The 24,290-nt window shown below is 39.3% G+C and overlaps 3 protein-coding genes, 1 long non-coding RNA gene and 1 pseudogene across 19 annotated transcripts in view; 2 read left to right on the forward strand and 3 right to left on the reverse strand.

The window, feature by feature from the left end:
• The window catches only part of LOC136241731 (trafficking kinesin-binding protein 1-like), a 54,636-nt gene extending 45,675 nt beyond the window's left edge, over window positions 1-8,961 (forward strand). For 8 of the 12 annotated variants that reach the window (XM_066033015.1, XM_066033011.1, XM_066033010.1 and 5 more), the window contains 6 exons: window positions 7,465-7,938; window positions 7,987-8,039; window positions 8,102-8,199; window positions 8,272-8,487; window positions 8,541-8,647; window positions 8,697-8,961. The gene's annotated coding sequence lies outside the window, so the exon portion shown is untranslated. Of the gene's footprint in view, window positions 1-4,188; window positions 6,203-7,464; window positions 7,939-7,986; window positions 8,040-8,101; window positions 8,200-8,271; window positions 8,488-8,540; window positions 8,648-8,696 lie in introns of those variants that run through there. The other 4 variants (XM_066033020.1, XM_066033012.1, XR_010694389.1 and 1 more) reach the window with 4 other exon arrangements.
• The window catches only part of LOC136241726 (puromycin-sensitive aminopeptidase-like), a 110,252-nt pseudogene that overhangs the window by 69,564 nt on the left and 16,398 nt on the right, over window positions 1-24,290 (reverse strand).
• LOC136241723 (protein NLRC3-like) lies at window positions 6,870-10,429 on the reverse strand. Its single transcript, XM_066032996.1, has 5 exons — window positions 10,302-10,429; window positions 10,132-10,187; window positions 9,490-9,750; window positions 9,369-9,404; window positions 6,870-9,316 (listed from the first exon to the last, which is right to left on the reverse strand). The coding sequence occupies exons 2-5, from the start codon at window positions 10,184-10,186 to the stop codon at window positions 6,990-6,992; spliced, it is 2,679 nt and encodes an 892-aa protein (XP_065889068.1). The 5' UTR covers window position 10,187; window positions 10,302-10,429; the 3' UTR covers window positions 6,870-6,989.
• Window positions 10,056-17,617, forward strand: LOC136241740 (uncharacterized). 5 transcript variants are annotated; one of them, XR_010694397.1, is made up of 3 exons: window positions 10,056-10,211; window positions 10,264-10,393; window positions 16,937-17,617. It is a non-coding gene; the product is annotated as an uncharacterized lncRNA (long non-coding RNA). The 5 variants fall into 5 exon arrangements; XR_010694394.1 differs by having other exon boundaries at window positions 10,264-10,379; XR_010694395.1 differs by lacking the exon at window positions 16,937-17,617 and adding an exon at window positions 16,461-16,928 and having other exon boundaries at window positions 10,264-10,379.
• LOC136241237 (puromycin-sensitive aminopeptidase-like) lies at window positions 18,779-23,611 on the reverse strand. Its single transcript, XM_066032429.1, has 12 exons — window positions 23,600-23,611; window positions 23,071-23,241; window positions 22,826-23,029; window positions 22,645-22,779; window positions 22,345-22,564; window positions 21,370-21,512; window positions 19,457-19,513; window positions 19,333-19,410; window positions 19,167-19,272; window positions 19,105-19,123; window positions 18,988-19,024; window positions 18,779-18,913 (listed from the first exon to the last, which is right to left on the reverse strand). The coding sequence occupies exons 1-12, from the start codon at window positions 23,609-23,611 to the stop codon at window positions 18,779-18,781; spliced, it is 1,317 nt and encodes a 438-aa protein (XP_065888501.1).

Below are 24,290 nucleotides of genomic sequence, written 5' to 3' on the forward strand. Positions count from 1 at the left end.
TATGGTGTGATCAGTGTTGTGATATAGGTCACCTGTAGTGTATAGTGTGATCAGTGTTGTGATACAGGTCACCTGTAGTGTATGGTGTGATCAGTGTTGTGATACAGGTCACCTGTAGTGTATAGTGTGATCAGTGTTGTGATATAGGTCACCTGTAGTGTATAGTGTGATCAGTGTTGTGATACAGGTCACCTGTAGTGTATGGTGTGATCAGTGTTGTGATACAGGTCACCTGTAGTGTATAGTGTGATCAGTGTTGTGATACAGGTCACCTGTAGTGTATGGTGTGATCAGTGTTGTGATATAGGTCACCTGTAATGTATAGTGTGATCAGTGTTGTGATACAGGTCACCTATAGTGTATGGTGTGATCAGTGTTGTGATATAGGTCACCTGTAGTGTATAGTGTGATCAGTGTTGTGATACAGGTCACCTATAGTGTATGGTGTGATCAGTGTTGTGATATAGGTCACCTGTAGTGTATAGTGTGATCAGTGTTGTGATACAGGTCACCTGTAGTGTATGGTGTGATCAGTGTTGTGATACAGGTCACCTGTAGTGTATAGTGTGATCAGTGTTGTGATATAGGTCACCTGTAGTGTATAGTGTGATCAGTGTTGTGATACAGGTCACCTATAGTGTATGGTGTGATCAGTGTTGTGATATAGGTCACCTGTAGTGTATAGTGTGATCAGTGTTGTGATACAGGTCACCTATAGTGTATGGTGTGATCAGTGTTGTGATATAGGTCACCTGTAGTGTATAGTGTGATCAGTGTTGTGATACAGGTCACCTGTAGTGTATGGTGTGATCAGTGTTGTGATACAGGTCACCTGTAGTGTATAGTGTGATCAGTGTTGTGATATAGGTCACCTGTAGTGTATGGTGTGATCAGTGTTGTGATACACGTCACCTGTAGTGTATGGTGTGATCAGTGTTGTGATACAGGTCACCTGTAATGTATAGTGTGATCAGTGTTGTGATACAGGTCACCTGTAGTGTATGGTGTGATCAGTGTTGTGATATAGGTCACCTGTAATGTATAGTGTGATCAGTGTTGTGATACAGGTCACCTATAGTGTATGGTGTGATCAGTGTTGTGATATAGGTCACCTGTAGTGTATAGTGTGATCAGTGTTGTGATACAGGTCACCTATAGTGTATGGTGTGATCAGTGTTGTGATATAGGTCACCTGTAGTGTATAGTGTGATCAGTGTTGTGATACAGGTCACCTGTAGTGTATGGTGTGATCAGTGTTGTGATATAGGTCACCTGTAGTGTATAGTGTGATCAATGTTGTGATACAGGTCACCTGTAGTGTATGGTGTGATCAGTGTTGTGATATAGGTCACCTGTAATGTATAGTGTGATCAGTGTTGTGATACAGGTCACCTATAGTGTATGGTGTGATCAGTGTTGTGATATAGGTCACCTGTAGTGTATAGTGTGATCAGTGTTGTGATACAGGTCACCTGTAGTGTATGGTGTGATCAGTGTTGTGATACAGGTCACCTGTAGTGTATAGTGTGATCAGTGTTGTGATACAGGTCACCTATAGTGTATGGTGTGATCAGTGTTGTGATACAGGTCACCTGTAGTGTATGGTGTGATCAGTGTTGTGATATAGGTCACCTGTAATGTATAGTGTGATCAGTGTTGTGATACAGGTCACCTATAGTGTATGGTGTGATCAGTGTTGTGATATAGGTCACCTGTAGTGTATAGTGTGATCAGTGTTGTGATACAGGTCACCTATAGTGTATGGTGTGATCAGTGTTGTGATACAGGTCACCTGTAGTGTATAGTGTGATCAGTGTTGTGATACAGGTCACCTATAGTGTATGGTGTGATCAGTGTTGTGATATAGGTCACCTGTAATGTATAGTGTGATCAATCTTGTGATATAGGTCACCTATAGTGCATGGTGTGATCAGTCTTGTGATACAGGTCACGTGTAGTGTACGGTGTGATCAGTCTTGTGATATAGGTCACCTGTAGTGTATGGTGTGATCAGTCTTGTGATACACGTCACCTGTAGTGTATGGTGTGATCAGTCTTGTGATATAAGTCACCTATAGTATATGGTGTGATCAGTGTTGTGATACAGGTCACCTGTAGTGTATGGTGTGATCAGTCTTGTGATACAGGTCACCTGTAGTGTATGGTGTGATCAGTCTTGTGATACAGGTCACCTGTAGTGTATGGTGTGATCAGTCTTGTGATACAGGTCACCTGTAGTGTATGGTGTGATCAGTCTTGTGATACAGGTCACTTGTAGTGTATGGTGTGATCAGTGTTGTGATATAGGTCACCTGTAATGTATAGTGTGATCAAGCTTGTGATATAGGTCACCTGTAGTGCATGGTGTGATCAGTCTTGTGATACAGGTCACGTGTAGTGTACGGTGTGATCAGTCTTGTGATATAGGTCACCTGTAGTGTATGGTGTGATCAGTCTTGTGATACAGGTCACCTGTAGTGTATGGTGTGATCAGTGTTGTGATACAGGTCACCTGTAGTGTATGGTGTGATCAGTCTTGTGATACAGGTCACCTATAGTGTATGGTGTGATCAGTGTTGTGATACAGGTCACCTGTAGTGTATGGTGTGATCAGTCTTGTGATACAGGTCACCTGTAGTGTATGGTGTGATCAGTCTTGTGATACAGGTCACCTGTAGTGTATGGTGTGATCAGTCTTGTGATACAGGTCACCTGTAGTGTATGGTGTGATCAGTCTTGTGATACAGGTCACGTGTAGTGTATTGTGTGATCAGTCTTGTGATACAGGTCACCTGTAGTGTATAGTGTGATCAGTCTTGTGATACAGGTCACCTGTAGTGTATGGTGTGATCAGTCTTGTGATACAGGTCACACTATGTTCCTGTATAGTGGAGAAGCCTGAGTCAATTATGCTCAAAATTTTCTCCCCATTATGCTCCTAGGTTAGCAACAATAATCTTGGAACATTAACCAGTGAATGCTCTATTAAAGTATTTCACTACAAAATGACTGTTCTATTAGACAGTATTGATCTAAATGAGCTATGTACAATGCATTTGAGTGCTCTATTGCAGTTTACACTGACTATTCTAATATAGTATAGCGGCGTAGCCCCCAAAATTGGCAATATTGTGTAAAACCACAAAACTTTCCACATAAATAGTACTCCTCATGACATGTAATTTTAGATATAGTGCCATCGCTGAGTTGACCCTTGGTGACTTTTACGGCCATTTTTGTACATAAAATTAATCATTTTTGTCTAACTCCCTGAGGCAGTAATTAACTTGTTAAAACATGGTACCAAAATAAAGATCTTGTTGATAGAAACAACTTGGTTTTTATTTGAAGTCAATACGTGATTTCAGTACAAAGTTATGACCATTTTTACTAGCTGCAAAATTTGATAAATTTACCTGCCCTCGAAGTGTGAATTACCTGTGGGCAGATAATTATGCATAAATTTATCAAATTTTTTGTAGCTAATAATAATACTCATAACTTAAGAATGAAATCTCCTAAAGTATTGACTTCAAATAAAAACCAAGTTGTTTCTATCAGCAAGATCTTTTGTTTGGTACCATGTTTTAACAAGTTAATTACTGCCTCAGGGAGTTAAAGACAAAAATGATCAATTTTCTGTACAAAAATGGCAGTAAACGTCACCAAAGGTCAAATCAACGATCGCACTATATCTAAAAATACATGTATTGAGGACTACTATTTGTGTGGAAAGTTTCATGGCTTTATGAAAAAGTGCACAATTTTTTTGTTGTGCCGCTATACTAATAGGGAGTATCAATCTATTTCATGGAATTAAGCTACATAGTTTGAAATATCCACCTAATATGCTAGCATTATGGCATAACACTCTTGCAGTCTAATATGCTTTTTATTATGCTAGGCCTAATAGTGGAGGGGCTATAAATGAAAAAATTAAGTTTTTGATAAAAGAACACAACATTTGCTAGAGTCATACTATTTCAAATTCATGTTAGATATGGTGCCAAATTACCAATCATATCATGAAGAACTAATACAAAATGTAAATGGAAGCCATAAATGTTCAATGACAAACATACTAAAACTTTCCATTTGGCAGTCATATTCAAAAGCTGACAAGGGAGGTGTCCATCCTAGTCAGATACAGTGGAGAGTCAACTATCAGAACATTTGATTATCCGAACACCAAAGTGACTGCTCAATTAGAGTATTTTGTCAAACTGTGTATGCTTTATTAGTGTATGAACAAAGCTCTGAATATAAATCAATGGAATTTCATTTTCAATTATATGAACACCTCTCCCATATTAGTTACTCTCCACTGTACTAAAACTCTCCACTGTACTAAAACTCTCCACTGTACTAAAATGACAAAGCCAAGATGTCTGACATAATTATTATCTTTAGCTTATTACACTGAAATATTGCCAGTTTTACAAGAGTGCTGTATGTGTGAACAGATTTGTGAAAATTGGTCTTCCACACACATCCAATTCTATGAACTTGAAAGACTGTTACTCGGAACATATCACCTGAAAATTTTCAGCCATTCACTAAGCTATGTTGGTGCTCACTACTTTAATTGCAAGTCAATTGTCTTTTCCAATTTGAAGCTATGAGTCATCAAATTTGGTAAATTGGATGTGTGTGGAAGACCCCTTTTCACAAATCCGGTCACAAAACAGTTTATTTTACCATCACATTTTAATGGTTTCTGACTACACCTCTAATACTGATAACAAGTTCATACTAATGTTATGTTAGTGTAAATGCCAGTTAGGATTCAGTTGTATGGCTTGCTGACCATTTTATAGATTACAAGTTGCAAACATGCCTTAAGGTAATCACGGATTTTAATCATGGCTATTGTCTCAAATCATTATTAGCTGTGTATATCTTACTGAACTTCCACACAAAACTTGTTTCTTTTATCACTGTGACAAAATGACTTAGTTGCTCCACTAATTACTGTCTCCGATAGCTGTTTTTTTTCCTTCAAATATTTAGTTAGGGAAAACAGCACTGATCAGTCAAGGAAGGCTGTGTCTTCAGATGTGCCCTAAGATACAGTAGCTAGCTACACATATACACAAGAAAAATTAACTACTTTTGACGCAGCTGTAAAACACCCTAATAGAACAGTCACTTCAATACACTGTTAATACGTGCGACACTACTCCGTATTACACCTAGGAAATGGTGACCGTTCTATTAGGGTGTTTTACATAATTTCCAGTGTCTAAATTAAAGCAGTAAAAAGTACCTACGTACGTTTAGCACCTGCAGTTGCGTTACTATTGAGACACAGTAAATCTTCTATAGTGATCGAAATTTTCGTCGAAACTAGCCTGCGGATACGCCCTCAGGGTGTGGTACTCATATTGCGCCTTAGGCAGTAGTGAACGTTTTTTTTTAGTATGGTCCGCTGTGCCTCGGGGTAGGGAACAACAAAATCAGTTTATAACTTCACGAACAGTAGATATTAACTATTGTGGTTCTATTTAATGAACAGAGCGGTAAATTTAGAGCGGTAAAAGTTAGCGCCGTTAACTGGCAGCTGCTTTGTCAGTTGCTAGGAAATTTTGTAAAAGTTGCAGCTCTAGAATAGTTAGCGTACGTAGAGCAGTATTGAGTGTAGGTAGTTAGGCATTAAGTGTAGTGAGTTATAGTGTAACTAGTTAGGTGTGGCTGGAGAGGATAGCTCAGAGGGAGGCTTATAAAACATTATGGCTTCAGTTTCCTTTTCGAAATTTGCTGCTGAGCTAGCTAGTTTGTTTAGGTATGAGGTTGGCACTTAGTAGTAGTTTAGTTATTTTTAAATAGTTTTAGAGTTTTTCCTTTCTTTAAATTTGACCAATGAGTAGTTTACAGTTTTGCTGTATCTTTTTCAAGCTTTGTGAATTGTTTAGGTTGCTTACTAATATTAAACTAGCTACAGATTTAGCTTCCAAATTTACTGCAATGCTCACAGCTTGCTACTTTGAGCTCTGAGCTAGACTTGTTGGCTACTACATTAGTAAAGAACTAGTAACAATTGTCAACTACCTGACTGTTAGCTGTAGTGTTGACATAGACTAGGTCTATAGCATTAGCTACTAGTGTTGTGATAGTAGTTGAGTAGTAGCTTCTAGTGTAGTCTAGTAGTTAGGCTATGTTGTGACTTGTTGTTTATTGTGAAGTGGAGCAACAACAACAACAAGTGAGTGAACTATATAGCTAGTAGCTAACAGAGATGGGGACAAAGCTTGATAGCTGCAGCACTTGATCAGTGTGTGTCTTGTATCTTGACAATTCTCAGGAGATGACCTAAGTGGCTGTGAGAGCTTCTGAAAATAAAATTTACAATTTAGCTAACAAGCGACCCAATAATCTAGCTAGTTGGAATTTACCAAAAGTGTAAAGCTATCCTTTGGCTTTACTCCATCTCTAATCAGCTGTCACTGAGGGAAGCTAGTCTGGTCAAGGGTGAAGTGTTGACAGTGTTTTTGGCTTTACGTTGAATGAGGTCTCCAGCACATCTAGAATTTCAGCTTCATTAAAATAATGAATTGTTTAAATACTACCATAAATTTATAATTACTCTAGAAATCCTAAATATTGTCTAAAAAATATCCACTTCATCAAAATAATAAATTTTAGTTCTGTTAGAAATACTGTAAATTTATAGTTATTCTAGAAATCCTAAATACTGTCGAATTTCAGCTTTATCAAAATAATCAATTTATCGCCATCAGAAATACCTTAGAATTATAAATATCTCAAATCCTTGAAATCCTAAATATTGCCGATCTTTACCATTCTCTACTACAAGTCCCAATTCTTGTCCGATACTCAAATCTTAACATTTCATGATGGACCCCTCAACGTTACCAATTAACATAATTTTAATCAAATAATAAAATTTTTATCAAAATCAGAACAAAATGACACTTGCGGCCATTACAGTCATAAAATAGTACAAAGTGAAAACTAAAGAAAAGTAGCTACTACCAGTAAATGTCCAGTTTTGTTTGACATCCTCTACTTTCTCTGTTCTTGTTAATTACTTCTTGTAGTGATCTAATCCTCTTCTTAACATCTTCAGTGTAACCATCAGAGGGTAGCTGTAGCACTTCTAATGTGTTGTTATTGTAGAGGGCTTGTAGTAGATGTTGAGCAGCTTCTCCACTGATCTTGTTGCTCCTCATCCCCAGCCAGACTAGTGATGTATTGTTCTTCATTGTAGTGGCAATGACATCACAAGCTTCATCAGTGATGAGATTGTTGTTAATGTTGAGCTCCTCCAGTTTGTTATCCTTTGATATTGCAGTGAATAGGGTAATGGCTGATCGTGATGATAAGCTGGTACCCCACATGTTCAGTTTCACTAGCCTAGAGGAGGGATGGGTCAACATGTTGTAGAGAGCAGGGTCCTCTCCGATGGTGTCGTTACCACTAATATACAACTCCTCCACTCTACAGTAGATGATGAGGCCACTAATGAAGGAGGAGGAAGATCTGGTGAAGCCATTAGACCCCAAGTCGAGTATTTTGATTGTGACGTTGTGTGACATCAGATCGCGATAAATGATACGAAGACCAATATCTTGGATATGGCAGAACGACAAGTTAAGCTCCTTCCACTCCTTGTGGGGTGAGCAGGTAAGGAAGAGTGTAACACACTCAATATCGTATGGTGATAGGCTAGTGGAGCTAAGGTTGATTACTTTGTTATAGAAACATTTCGAATTTGTAATAGATCGACAAATCTCTTCCTCGCCAGCTTCTTTGAAACAACGAAACAGGCGAAGACATTTTATTTGTTCTTCGAGGAATTTATGAGAAACAACGATCGCTGCTTCGTCTCTACTACCAGAGAAGAATCGCTTGAAGGATTGCAAGATGGATGGTTGTTCTTGTCGAAGGAATTGTTTGAAGGCTGGTCGCTGTCCTTTGGTGAGTGTAGTGTAGATGGAAAACATGTTAGCGTGAATATCATTCCAGAACTTCTCGCGGAGTACTATCAACTCTTCGCGGGTTGGAAGCTGAGCGACATGGTAAGCTGCCAAGAATTCTTGTATGGAGAAATGTGAGAAATTGAACGTCATCGTTTTCGCAGTAACACCAAAGTGCTGCACAGCCTGCAGCAAGCCAAACCCATTGATGGCTCCTGGGATGGCTGTGATGTCAGGACAAGTTGCTTTCACCTCCTCCAAGGTAAATATTAACTTGTTGTCATTAAGAGCTTTGAGGGATAACTTTGCTAACTGTTTGACTATTGTATTGCAGGGCTCTGGGAGGTCGGCAAGATCGGTAGCATCATTTTCAAGAGGATGACCAGACTTGGCAAGATGTCGACAGATGGTGAGACAGATGAACCGATGGTACAGCTCAACGGAACTGTTTGGAAGGGGAATTCCCTGGTCATACAGATAAAGCAGTGCCACCATAATGAAAGGAACATAGCAAAGACCATTGATTGTGAGGTGGCTGTCAAGATAATCGGTAAGCTCTTTGATTTTCTGTGGATGTCCCTTTAGTGATTGTTCAATGTATAGCTTTCGTTCCTCTTCAGCAAAGCCCAGAATGTCAACTCTGACAGTTGCAACCTCTCGGAGTTTCACTGAGGCATGTGGACGAGATGACACTACCAAGCCACAATGAGGTAACACCTGACGTTTGAGTATATCAGCAACTAAACTATCTTTCTGTAGATTGTCTGGGAATTCATCAAACCCATCAAAAAGAAGAGCAAGATCTCTACCACCATTGCTAAAGAAGTATTGGCTACATGCAGTAGAAATTTCTACAGCCTTCCCATCCCCTCTACAAAACAAGCTAAGAAGGTCATTGATGAGTTTCGCCTGCTGTACAGCTGGATTGCGCAACTGGACAAGAAGTAGCAACTTGAATTTTTGTAACAGTTGTTTTGTACTCCATTTGTATGAAATTTCTTGTAACAATATTGACTTTCCAATACCTGGCAACCCCTCGACTAAAATAAGTTGTGGATCGTTGCTATCATCAAGTGGGGCTAAGATATCTACAAGTTGTTTAGTCATCTTACTAACATCCAGGACTTCCCTCAATGATTCATGGCTGCTATCTAGTTGATGACACTTGGGGACACTATCTGTGGAAGTGAGGTGGTCAATGCCACCTGATTGTAGTTTAGCTAAAGCAGTTGATAGTTTAATGTTGTGTTCACCTTGATGGTGAACTAACAACAAAGGTGTAAACTGTTTGGGTTGTTTTGGTGGCCAAGCATCTTCTTCAACAGCAAACCGTGTTTGTATAGTAATTTGACTAACCCTTTCTGACAGTACAGAGACCCCTACAGAAAGCCACAAATAATGTCAATGGTTAAAGCTATCACCTCCTTCTACCTTGTGTTGACTTGTCCATGTTGGGTTTGGAGGTCACTATAGTTAGTGAAGACAACACAATAGCTAGTTAATACAATTGTTTACCTACACATGTTGTACACACACAATAATAGCTAGTCACCTTTATCAGGAGCTTGATCACTGGACACTGCAGGTGACTCAATTGCTTTAAACAACTTCTTCCAACTAGCGGAGGGATCCATTTTAAGCCATTTGCTCCACATGTCATTACAGCATGGGACAGATCTGTATACGTTGTCTTGTTCTATGATGTCAAGTCTTCCTTTGGGTAGACCCAGTTGTGTTCCTATTACTCTCCAATGAGCAGCGTAGTGTGGTGTAATGTGGCTTTGGAGGTCCTTTAGTAGTGGAGTACTGGTAGCTATGAAGAATTAACATAATTGTATTTCACTAGTATGCCAGCCCACATTGTGGCCTAACAACAACATAATTTGGTACACACCCTCAACTCCATGTGTCACCCATGGGTGAGAAGGTAATAGTACGGGGATCATGTGATGACTAGCTAGGGTTTGGGGATATGATGTCATCACATGGTGAACATGTGTCATGTGATCAGACCACAATTGTCCAGTCACTTGAAAACTAGACTAACACCTATTGAGTAGTGTAATGTCAACACAAATATTATCTATTATGCATGTCACTAAAAATCTGTGTGTCTGTGTGTATGTCCATACACTGGGAACTCTGTAAACGTCCGGTTATTTTACGATTACGCATAATTATTTCTATTGGCTACCTTTGTCGCTCGTCTTGAATTGTTCTAGTCCGTTAGTAACACTCTGATGGGCCATTCTGTGGAGGCACAAACAACGACAGGTAGGTAACGTACTAATAAATGATACATCAAGTTTATTATCGCGCACAACAGTGTAGGTTGTGGCGCGCTGGTCGGTACCAATCGCTTACCTGTTAATATCCACCGATCCTCTAAACTCACCGAGCAGGAAGAGAGAAGAAACTATTAAAAACAGCCAAGCCCACTAAGTGAGATGTTTGTGGTATGAAATTTCAATAATCTGAGACCATATTAGGACATACAAATTCCCACACAATAGCTTTATAATGTACACTCCCTACCAACAGTGTATACAATAAGAAGTGTGTTATTTTCTCTAGTGATGTTGTTCCTACTAGGGTAACAGGTTGTTCCATGATCTGATACTGTATGGAGGGAAACTTTGGCGCCGTTAAAATTTGGCGAATGACCATGAATTCGCCAAATTTTCCCCATCCAAATATTTTGGTGGTGAAGAAAATAGCAAACCAAGCCTCAAACTAATCAATTTTCTACTCAACCAAGGGGTAGTGGGCCAGGCATGAAGCCAAGCCTGCCTCGACTACCTCACTAGGTAGCTATAGTTACTGTACACGTGGTGTCCTCAAACTTCACCTCGAAACGGGCATGACAAGTAGCGAGTCCTACCATATTAAGTACGATATTCACTATTCCAGTGGGTGTAGATCTACTGTCTATATAGTATTACCTTGAGTATTACCTTTTAGTTGGTAGCTGACTCCAGGCGCCGCTGAGAGGCGTGGCACTCCGCTAGTTCTCGCTTCAGGGCCAGGCACAGCAATTAGTAATCTAATTAATTAAATATGGCATGCGCTTTGCTAATAATTTGCCAAATTTTATTTTGCCAACAGTGATATTTTGCTTGATTTGCCTAATTTCCCCCTCCAAAGTTTCCCTCCGTACGGTAGTTGATGGTACAAGAGGTGGTCACTGCTAATAGTCTTGTAGAACCATCTGTGACCGGGATCAAAGTTTTGATCCGCAAAAATACTTTGATCACTTGATTTCGCCTTAAAAACAGCCTTGATTGCTTGATAATTTAGCACATATTTTTGTAAATTCTCATTTTGTTTGTGAGCTAGCTTAATCACCACTTTCTAGGATGCTTTGATTGCTTGATTCAGTGCTAATTTACCTCTTGATCACTTGATTTTTATCCTGGTTCTACAGGACTATTGGTAGTGCCTACCCCTTGTGGTAAGGTCAAATCACTTGTTTCACACAGAGACCTCAACCTGTAGTGAGATTTGCTTACTTATGAGTGAGGTCCCTTCTCAGTGGAAAATCTTTACTGTAAAAATTGCTACTTTTCATGGGAGATTTATTTGTATGTATGTCCATACTGGCGTGACTCTGTGCTTTTACGATGCCATAGTGATTACCTTTGTCGCTCGTCTTGAACTGTTCTAGTCCGTTAGCAACACTCTGATGGTCCATTCTGTGGATGTATACAATTGAGAGGTAATTAACTTAAGTTAGGTTACATCATTGCGAACCACACTGTAGGTTGTGGCACACTAGTTCACTTACTGATCACCATCGCTTACCTGTTACTATCGGCTGATCAGGCATGCAGGAAAAGAAAAAGATAATGGTAGCAACCACGCCCACTAGTTGAGAGGCTTGTGGTAAATACCATCACAATTACTATTGATTCCATATTAGGACATGCATTCCCATGTGTACAATGCATTGTACGATCTTGTAGTGAGTGGCTGGACTCAGCTAAGACCATCATTATTATATAACTTGCTTCCTGTCACTTAGTGCAACGAAAACTGACGTGGGTAGGAGGTGATTATTAATTATACACATTTGACTGATATATTTAGTAATAGAGTATCTCGATCTTGAAAGGTGCACGAATAATTCCAAAATGATGGTTTATTATTAACATCTCTGTCATGTTTAACAATGGTGGTGAACAATGATGCACAATTGCCGATGAAGTGATCTGATAGGCTGAGAATGGCCATGTCAACTACAGGTGGTTGCCTCATCACCACCCTTGTTCTGAAATCAAATTATCAGTAGCATATCACATAACCACATAGCATAAAATTTTGATGGAAGAGAGATGAGTTCTTATGACTCGAGTAAATTGTTTTGTTTTCAAATCTTCACATCGATATTTTGCTACATGATTGCTATGTGTGTATTTGTGTTACAGGCTATCCAGCATTAGGTTGGAGTCAGAGGCTACAAACACTGTCTTAGCTTGTATCTTTTCTACCGCATCTGTCATTTGCTGTAATATGCTTTCTCTTTAAGGATAGCAGATGTCGTATGTGAGTTTGCCATGGTAACCAAGGCATTGTGGGGACTCCATCATGTTAGTCATACAACTGTTACCATCCGTTAGCATATCACAAGCCCTCACCTGTAAAAAAACTAGTATTTTAAAAATTGTTAATTTAAAATGAAGTATGAAACCACCTCATTATAGTGACCATGTCAAGTAGGTCCCAAACATAGCTAAGGTGTACTTCATGACCTCATTAATAAGACTACCTCATTATAGTGACCATGTCAAGTAGATCCCAAACATAGCTAAGGTGTACTTCATGACCTCAATAATAAGACCACCTCATTATAGTGACCATGTCAAGTAGGTCCCAAACATAGCTAAGGTGTACTTCATGACCTCATTAATAAGACCACCTCATTATAGTGACCATGTCAAGTAGGTCCCAAACATAGCTAAGGTGTACTTCATGACCTCATTAATAAGACCACCTCATTATAGTGACCATGTCAAGCAGGTCCCAAACATAGCTAAGGTATACTTTATGACCTCATTAATAAGACCATGTCAATATTGAAGCCACAGTGTTTTGGTTCCAAGGGTGGCCCTATTAATGAGGTATCACTGTATGTAGTACCGTTTAAGTAAGGATTGTGGTGAAACTTTCGCACGCTGCCCAAAATTCCACCTCAAAAATCATCCTAGAGACATTTTACGAAACAAAAATTACCTTTACAGAACAGTACTAGTCCATATAATAGTACTAGTCCATATAATAGTACTAGTCCATATAATAGTACTAGTCCATATAATAGTACTAGTCCATATAATAGTACTAGTCCATATAATAGTACTAGTCCATATAATAGTACTAGTCCATATAATAGTACTAGTCCATATAATAGTACTAGTCCATATAATAGTACTAGTCCATATAATAGTACTAGTCCATATAATAGTACTAGTCCATATAATAGTACTAGTCCATATAATAGTACTAGTCCATATAATAGTACTAGTCCATATAATAGTACTAGTCCATATAATAGTACTAGTCCATATAATAGTACTAGTCCATATAATAGTACTAGTCCATATAATAGTACTAGTCCATATAATAGTACTAGTCCATATAATAGTACTAGTCCATATAATAGTACTAGTCCATATAATAGTACTAGTCCATATAATAGTACTAGTCCATATAATAGTACTAGTCCATATAATATATACTACAGCATAACAAAACACTTACAGGTGGCCGGATATAGAATTTAAAAAAATCACCAAACTCAAATTTTAGTCTCTCTCACTCACTGACTAGTCGCAAGGCTAGAGGCCAAACAAAGCAGCACACAGTCACCATTTTACGTCACAATAACAAACTCACCAGCGGGATGTGCTTTTTGGGGTTCTGACAAGTGTGTGCCCTCTGTGCTTTGTCTTTTCATTTATTTTCAATCAGGCTGCTTGTCTTCTTCATCCAACGAAACTGTATCTTCTTCATCCAACGAAACTGTATCGAGGTGTTAATTTTCCTTATCAACGCTTTCCTTCAGCAGCATATTTAGACGCCACAGAATTATTTCAGAGCTGGACTTCAGTCCCGGTGCTACTACAAGAGGTACACTTGCTAGATATCTGCAACTTCATGATTGGTATCCGGTTCGCGATATGTTTGCGACCACACCCACCAAATAACGATCTAGGTGGACTATAGCGAAAGAGTACTGAGACCACACCTCTTAACAATCTAGCTATATAGCTATTTACTTAACAATGCACAAGATCACCTCAGATCTAGCTAGCTGCACAGTGCACACCCCTTGGTTGAATGAGTGTAATACAACAGTCATGTATGATAGAACAGTTACAAGTTACATTGTTATGGTAGACATAGTTATTTTTATAAGAAAAGAAGCAAGCACAATATAAAATAAGTATTATTTTGTTCTAAAGGAGACAGGTACCCCTCAGCAACAGCAAGGTCAACGGCTGGAGGCACACAGGGATGCTTGGATCTAGTAATGTAATCCCCTGATACACTTTACTGAAGAGTGAAGCAATGGAGAACTCCAAACTACAGCGAAGCCTGCTCATAACTACAGAATATAGGGAACTCCACTTCTCACTGAGCAAATGGGCAAGATGTTTATAAGTGATGGTATCTGCCTTTCCCATACCTACAGCTGCGGAAAATACAAGTGGACTAATACAAGTTACATTGTAGCTAGCTGTGCCACAACAAAAAAACTAAACAAACTATATAGTACTTTGAAAATTGTTAGTACTTTGAAAATTGTTAATTTAAAAATGAAGTAGGGATCTGAGGTCATGAAATACACCTTAGCTATGTTTGGGACCTACTTGACATGGTCACTATAATGAGGTGGTCTTATTAATGAGGTCATGAAGTACACCTTAGCTATGTTTGGGACCTACTTGACATGGTCACTATAATGAGGTCGTCTTATTAATGAGGTCATGAAGTACACCTTAGCTATGTTTGGGACCTACTTGACATGATCACTATAATGAGGTCGTCTTATTAATGAGGTCATGAAGTACACCTTAGCTATGTTTGGGACCTACTTGACATGGTCACTATAATGAGGTGGTCTTATTAATGAGGTCATGAAGTACACCTTAGCTATGTTTGGGACCTACTTGACATGGTCACTATATTGAGGTGGTCTTATTAATGAGGTAATGAAGTACACCTTAGTTATGTTTGGGACCTACTTGACATGGTCACTATAATGAGGTCGTCTTATTAATGAGGTCATGAAATACACCTTAGTTATGTTTGGGACCTACTTGACATGGTCACTATAATGAGGTCGTCTTATTAATGAGATCATGAAGTACACCTTAGCTATGTTTGGGACCTACTTGACATGGTCACTATAATGAGGTGGTCTTATTAATGAGGTCATGAAGTACACCTTAGCTATGTTTGGGACCTACTTGACATGGTCACTATAATGAGGTGGTCTTATTAATGAGGTCATGAAGTACACCTTAGCTATGTTTGGGACCTACTTGACATGGTCACTATAATGAGGTGGTCTTATTAATGAGGTCATGAAGTATACCTTAGCTATGTTTGGGACCTACTTGACATGGTCACTATAATGAGGTGGTCTTATTAATGAGGTCATGAAGTACACCTTAGCTATGTTTGGGACCTACTTGACATGGTCACTATAATGAGGTGGTCTTATTAATGAGGTCATGAAGTATACCTTAGCTATGTTTGGGACCTACTTGACATGGTCACTATAATGAGATCATGAAGTACACCTTAGTTATGTTTGGGACCTACTTGACATGGTCACTATAATGAGGTGGTCTTATTAATGAGGTCATGAAGTACACCTTAGCTATGTTTGGGACCTACTTGACATGGTCACTATAATGAGGTGGTCTTATTAATGAGGTCATGAAGTACACCTTAGCTATGTTTGGGACCTACTTGACATGATCACTATAATGAGGTGGTCTTATTAATGAGGTCATGAAGTATACCTTAGCTATGTTTGGGACCTACTTGACATGGTCACTATAATGAGGTGGTCTTATTAATGAGGTCATGACGTACACCTTAGTAGTTATGTTTGGGACCTACTTGACATGGTCACTATAATGAGGTGGTCTTATTAATGAGGTCACAAAGTACACCTTAGTTATTTTTGGGACCTACTTGACACGATCACTATAATGAGGTGGTCTCATTAAGAACATAAAAAAGGTAGCCAGCCATGACAACACTTCACTTGCCATCCTAAGATGTATCCCCAACATATGGCCCATCACCAATGCGTTCTTGTATGAAGTTATTAGCTAAGGTGGTGACCATTCAAAGTAATGGCTGCAGGTGTCTGTTATATTCTGCCACAGGGTAACTCCCTGGGGCTCCAGCTAATGCAATAACCGGATGTTCAGCAACTGGAAACCTACATATAACCACACGAGCTGGATACACGGAGTATCATATTTTATTACCTTATATGCCATTGTTTAGCATTCCTGGGGATATTGAGAGTATCATAATTCAATTGGTAGTTATGACGAGTACTGAAGTCAATATTGAAGTGGTCCCAGAATGGACCAAATGGATTACCCTCCTTCATTCTTGGACATCCACCACTATTACCATAGCAATAACCTGTGATGTTATTACTAAGGGACCACACCCCCGCTACTTGCACGACATCTGGGAGGCCACACCACAACAGCTAGCTGGTTCACATAGTAACCACCTTATGATACAACCATATTGTTGAGATGTCAAAGCAGTCAGTAAATGGCACCCTCTCCTGCAGTTACCATAACAAGTTGATGTTGTATTACTAAAAACTTTGTTTTTGGCAATTAATAGATTTTATGGCAAACTAGTGGGATTGTAATAAATATATGTACATGTTTGCTGGGGTAGCAGTTTTATGTGATTTTGTAGTAGAGATGTAATTGTTAATATGTCTTTGTAATTGTACACAGGACTTCAAAGAAGATAGCCACAAAGAGATTTTTTTTATTTTAATATTTTGGGAGCATCCCCCACAGCAGCACTACAATAAACACTGCTTGGTAAGACGTTGACTATAATTATTACATTCTACTCTGTCAACAATGATGTTTTGACTCCTGTACACATAACTATGACAAACAACTTGAAACAAGATCAAAAGCCTTTGAGAAGTTTGTAATATAGTTGGTCGGTTAGAGAAGTCCATCATAAGATGGCTCTTACTTCTATAATAATTATTAACATGTGTACTAACTTATCTACTTCAACATGATGTACATGGTAGCTAGTGATGATCACTGGTGGATTATGTACTGGAGGATGTCAGATATGAACAGCCACACTTGATACAGACCTGTATTATAATATACATTAGTTCAGGCTATGATGTTGGCAAACGCAGCGTGGGACTCAAATACTGGCCAGAGGAAAACGAATTTTCATACAAACTGTTCACAAATAGATTAAAGAAATAAGAAGGAACTAAGAACCAAGTTGTTTTAAGACAAATCTTGTGTGCTCGAAGACTTGCCAACCATGCGGCTCTGCACTAAGTACATAGCTCTAACTTACGTATAGCTAGTCTAGTATATTTATAGGGTAGTATATAGTTCCCCTTTGATTACTACATGTGATATAACTTCACCATTAAATGTGAACCAGTCTTATCGCCTATTTAAAGGCATCGTGAAATGCTGGTTTTAAGTATTCAGTGTGTTGTAGCTCACCAATGGCTGAAGCTACGTGTACCAAAATTAAAATCAATTTCACACATTTTACACCAATTCCTTACATTCAATAACATCTACTACACAAGTAGCCAACACTACTTAAGTGTCCTGCCATTAAAGATGGTTTTAACATTGGACGAGCCCCAAAAAAAGTGGGAGGCAGGGACCCAAAAAGGTTGTTTAAAGAGGAAGGTGTAGGGATAGATTACGCCAAGTTAACGGACATTCAGGTCTGAAACTGAAAGGACATTTACAGCACAGGTCTTTATTCAACACCATGGAGCCATCCCCAGGCCAGCCAGAGCTCCAATAGGGCCCCAGACCACTTGTACATGCTTGGGAAATTAAAAGTAGCCGACACTCAAGTCTAGCTGATTTTGATTATGAAATTTGATAGTTTATTCATGTAGCTTTGTGTTCTTGGTGAAAAAACCAAATCTGCTGTCATGGGTGATGAGACCGGTTCAGACCGGAAAATAGCTGGTCCTACATTCAGCCATTAATGGTACAAACAAATCATTTGATGTGGTAAGGAAAACACCATCATTAGTAAGGATGATAAACTAATACATGAAGTTATGAAGCCTTAGAAAATCATCCTTAATGTAGTGTCTTAGTCTCATGTGGCCAGACCCATTTTCTTGGGGTCGAGGTTATAGATTTTCAAGTATAAGAACCCTTTTATCAAGGGGCACTTATAATTTGATAAGCACCACCTTGAAAAACTAGGGTCTGGCCACGTGAGACTAGTAGTGTCTATTGTACTATTAGATGAGGTGTTGGGATGAACGTCTGTGAGGGTTCTGGGACACACGATACACTACCAATTCACTCATTAGAATACTTGGTATTGATATTGAGATCAACCTACTCTGTTACAAAACTACTACAGGGGAGGTGTGTCCACACAAAGTGATGTCATGTGACATCATCATTACCATCCTATTAATACTGATAATGCAGAGTCCACCAGAAAAACAATTTTATTTCACAAATTCAAATCAATTCCAGTCACCTATTCTAGCAGTGTGTCAAGCAGTCCCTACAAAATAATGTTAATGGTCACCATGGTTACCATACAGTTCAGGATTTGCTGTTTAACCATTCTTTTATGGCTTCCTTATCTCGTCCAAGCCACTGGGCATGGAGTCTTATGGCTTCACAACTTTGCTTCACCGTACGCTCCACACTGGCTGCTGGATTAGCTGTGAAGAATTCCTACAAAATTATTAATGTTGTAAAATACATGTGAGAACGTGTCTGCACATGCAGAAACACACACACACACACACCTCCACTTCCTTAGCACGTTCTTCACTAGCAAAGTCACTACAAACAGAAGATACTAGTCGTTGTAACATGAAGCTACCAGTGAATCGTTCCTTGCATTTCTGCCAGTTATCCCTCACATATTGTCAGCCTGTCTTGCTGTATGGTACAGTAACCATAGCAACCACAACATGCAATGTACCTGGAGTTAGCAGCTGAGGCAAATAGTGTACAACAATCTTGAGCTCTGACTTTGTCCTGTATGGGAGAGGGATCACATGACCTCTTGTTTTCTTCACTAACTTACACTACACATGTCACATGACATACACACTTACAGACATAGCATAGTCAAGACATTTCGTAACCAATGGTGACGTCTGACCATATCCCATGGCACGGTACAGTCGTACACTCTCCTCCTGGCTAGCTGACTTGGAGTGTAGCTATGAAAACTAATGTAAACAACATCATATATGGTAATGACCTCACTTTACACAATTGATCAAAAGTCTCCTCATTGCCATGTTTCATTGCCAGTGAGAACACCTACAGTAATGTAGTGTAGATGTGTTGAATAGTTTTGTAGTTACTACACTATAGACAGTAGGTAATATCCTAACTGTGTACATGGCAATAAATGATAAGTGTTCCATTACCAATCACAACTGATAACAGTGTATGGAGATGTGTTAGTGTGTTCATCATGAACTGACAAATCCATCAAGGGATATAATATTAGTGTATGGTCTAACTGATCACCTTCAGTTTATTTGATGAATACTAACATTGGTGGCTTGCACGTAAGAAGTAAAGCAAACTGAAGTCCGCATTAAACTTCTGCACAAGTACATTGTGGTTTCTTTTCAGCGGTCAGCTGAAATATGGGTGTGGCGACTTGATCTCCTAGACTTTGTGAATTACCATCCCTTCAAGTTTTACAGGTGTTTAACAACTGAAAAACAACGGTGAGGGCTCGTAGACTAGCCTATCTCTTTGAGCTGAAATGGGCATATCCTCCATGTACGTGAACAAAAATGAAGGGCAGCTTTAAGGCTTTGTTGAAAGAATTTGCAAGAAAAAACACAAGATAGCAGGGGTTAATCAAGGGGGTGGGAGGGGCCTACAGGCCCCCCTGGGTTAGCTATTGCCCCCCCTAGGTTTATACCTAAAGCTTGAGAAATGGAAAGGTTTAATTGATCCCAAAGTTGTATAATCCAATGGTCAATATTCAATGACATCACAGTAAAATTTCACCAAAATTGAGTATATTTACACCTAAATTTTCAGAATTTTCCTGGGGGAGCATGCCCCCAGACCCCCCTAGAATTCAAAGTGACTTACTTCGCCTCCTCTAGGTTAATATTCTGGGTTGAGCCCTGGATAGTCAAACTATAAAACAGTTTAGAAGATATTGTTGTGTGCAACATGATGTTCAAATGCTTCCTTAGCAATGCATAGTAACATAATTTAAGAATTACAAAAAAATACCATGAATTACAAAATCCGCAATTACATTAATTCCAAATGAGGTAGCTAGCTGCATGGTGTCTGGTTTTTAGAAGTATTACAACATCAACTTGTTTGAATGATATTTTTGGGCAAGAAAACTCATGATCTCTACTTCATGTGGGAGGATCAAAGTGTCATGACATACTGTATTTTCCATATTGTACTAATAAGCTGTATAACTGTACTGTATGAGTCATACAGTATAGTCCTGTGGATAATTGGGAAAATACAGTTCACTATACAGTACACTTGGACAAATACAGTACAGTGTGCAGTGCAGTGATGTAAGGACACACAATTGATCACATGACAATGTAAATTGCTAAAACTAGTCAGACTAATCCTACCAGTTTGTTCTATGACTAGAAATAGATTACATCAACATTTACTGATAGTCTGACATGGAAAATTGATGCAACAACCTCACACACAGACAGCACGATGGATCACCTGTGTGACACTGTCAAACGTTAAAACTAGTCAAACCATCGTTCTACGACTACAAATAGATATGACAACTTTCTGATATTCTGAACAATGAAAACTGAAGTGATTCGGGTACTCAAGAAAATTGCTCCAAGCAAGATGACCAGGAAGTACAATAAAACACTTAAAGTACCGACTATGCTTGTGTGTGAAAAACACAGCATTCGGGGAATGTCTCAAGGAAAAATACAGCACTTGGCTTCACCTTGTGCTGTATTAGCCTCTCGACACCCTCCCACCCCCTCATGCTGTATTTTCCATACACACACGGCAGTGCTTCAACTATAACATATAGTACTGTATGATATTACACTTCCCTGTACACTTTGTGTACACAACTGACCTTTACACAATACCCATCCCCCTCACAATAGTCAACACTACACAACACATTCAGGACCACTCACTGTTGATCTGAGGTCAACATGACATGTTTCCTTGTCACAAACATGATTATCAAATTTGCTTTTAGCTTGACTGATTGTATTGCTGTTACCATAGTGACCATAAGCTGATAGGAGCATGGACCTCATCATGGGAATAAGTGGACCTGTCAAGGATCATGTGATGTAATCATGTGATGAACTATATGTATCCAGTAGTGTCAGTAGGGGAGAGTGGGTTCCAGTAGCTTTGGAACCTACTCCCCCGTACATAGTTAATTCTCCCTCCTTAGATTAGTTTTGTAATGACTTTAGTAATTATATCTGTGTGTTATAATCTTGTGTGATTTCTGCACAGTAAATAAATAAATGATGTCCCTAACAACAGGGTGGTGCCCCTAACAACAGAGGTAGTGATCCTAACAACAGAGGTGACAAAAGAGGTTGTACCATGGTGCGTGGGCAGATCAAAAGTGTGTCGCCATGGTATAACAAAAGATACACCACTAGTTGTTAGTTAGGCCATGCTTAGCTGGCAGTTTGAACACGAGTCAAAGTGAGGTGTCAATGACACAGCGCCAGGTAAGCAAATATAGTTGGCTTCGTGCTAAGTACTGCAGGAGCAAAGGAATGAATGTATGCTTCAACCATAGCTTTAACTAGCTTCTATTGCTACAGCGCACTACTAGTACCGGGTAGACTAGTACACATGGATACACGTGTTTATGTTCTAATAAATTAGTGCATGCACGACTTGTGACTTGTAAGGAACAGGAGTAGCAGCAGTAATACAAGAGAGAATGGGTTTAAGAAGCTATTTTCAGCACAACCCGTGAGTCCAGTCTGCCAGTGTGGTGAGTCATGGTACAAGCCAGTTATATCACGTTTACTCGTATGATATCATAGTTATTAACACTCGTCCCCGTGTAATAACTACGATATCATACTCATACCGTGATATAAACTAGAACTTATTACCCTAACAACATGGGTACATACCTTCATTGGGACGAGGCTCCCAGCCTAACTCCTTCACAATATTGGTGAAGATGTTCTCAGCAAATTTCTTGAACTTGTCATGATAGTCAGTATTGGATAGTAGTCGATTGAGAGTTCCTAGGCTACCAATCAGTGTCTCCCACACTGTAAACTCCTTTTCATTAGCATAAGCTGATAACAACTCTAATACTTTCACTGTACTTCCGACCCCAGCCTGAGCCTATGGCAACAAAATAGCTTCCATATATGGTAACATGGGTAAATAACACACACAATCACATGATCTAAACATGAGCTCACCAGAGCCAGCACATCATCAATCAGTTGTATACGGTCCCTGGTATCAAGGGAACCATCAGACACTGCTTGTAGTAGACCAGCCAACATGTCAGACTGATAGTTGACCCGGTAGAATCCCACACTACCTGGGTTAACCTGTGTACACTATAATTAATAATACATTACTCTTATTAAAGCACACCTTAACCCAGTCATTAGGATCAATGTTGTCAATGGTAACGGTGGATGTCTTTGTCTCCAGTGGAATGGAAGCAGCAGATTTGTTGTTCTTGGTTGCTATGGTGACCGGTACCATCCACAAATAATCCTTATAAGGCTTATCACAACCATCAGCACAAAACTTTGTCTGTGAGATGGTAATATGGCGACTGCTTCCTTCCTGTGACTGTGGTATTGAGTTATAAACCTGTTCGGCAGGTTACAAACCTGTTTGGCAGACACATTCAATACAGGATATCCCATCTTCTTAGTCCAGGTAGTCATCACCTTGTCAACAGGTTTACCACTAGCTACACCAAGACTAGCCCACAAGTCTTCAGTGGAGGCATTCTTATAGGATAGTTTAGTCAGGTACTCGTGCATACCAGTACGGAAATCCTGTAAGGAAACAGTGTAGTGATAACGAGACAATATAGTATGTACCATGAAGCCACCTAACATCAAAGGCAAATTTCAGGGTACACATCTTATAAACCATCGCCGGCTATGGTACATTTCAAATGTACCAAGGCCTTGATGTGGCAGCAGCACCTCCAATTTCTAAGTTTTAAAGTTCAAAAAATAGGTCAAATTTTGTGTGTGAAAAAGGTACCTTTTTGCAAATCCGGTCACATACCGTAAACAACAAAAGTTTCGAAGGATAAAACTTTCGCGGTTTAGCAGAGTTCACCACGTATGTAGGGAAAAAATTTACGATTTGACGCCAATCTGCATCACGTGTTTAGCGTTTACTCACGTGAGCTGCCATTCGTGCTGCTTAGTAACCTGACGGTGAGATGGATAAGTATGTAACTGACACATGTGTACGTGGTTTCCACGTTTACCAGGATATCTATAGGAGAAGAGCTATCATGTGAGAGAGAGAAGAAGACAATGACAAGGATCGCTACACTGTTGCAATCATTGAGCCAAAGGTTGGGATTGTAGGGAACATTCCACATTATATGTCGAGACTTTGCTCTGTATTTATAAGGCAAGGTGGTAAAATATATTCAATTGTCACCGATCTCGCCAATACTCCAGGGATATTCCGAATGGTGGTATGCACATCCCTTGCAAGTATCGTTTTGTTGGCGACAGTGAAGAGCTTAAAAAGATAGCAAGTTACATGAAGAATAACCCTGCTAAGAAATTTCTTTCATTGGGAAGTACAAGCTGTATAAGTGAGGAAGTAAAGGTCATACCAAACGTTATAAAGGTGAAGAAAGAACCAGTAGATGATTTAGATTGTGTTGACGGTGCTAGCAGTACTTCAAAACCCATGCAAATGGACACTCAGCCAAGGATTGGATTGCCAATCGCTGACCCCACTGCAGATGCCCATAGAGAAAGCAAACAGAACAATGATAAGACAACTTTCAAGCCTACTGTGGCAGTAGATATTCCTGTCCCATATTCAACCAGGAATGTCAGATGTGAATGTACTA

This window comes from Dysidea avara, chromosome 12 (assembly GCF_963678975.1).
Source record: "Dysidea avara chromosome 12, odDysAvar1.4, whole genome shotgun sequence".
Taxonomy (NCBI): Eukaryota; Metazoa; Porifera; class Demospongiae; order Dictyoceratida; family Dysideidae; genus Dysidea; species Dysidea avara.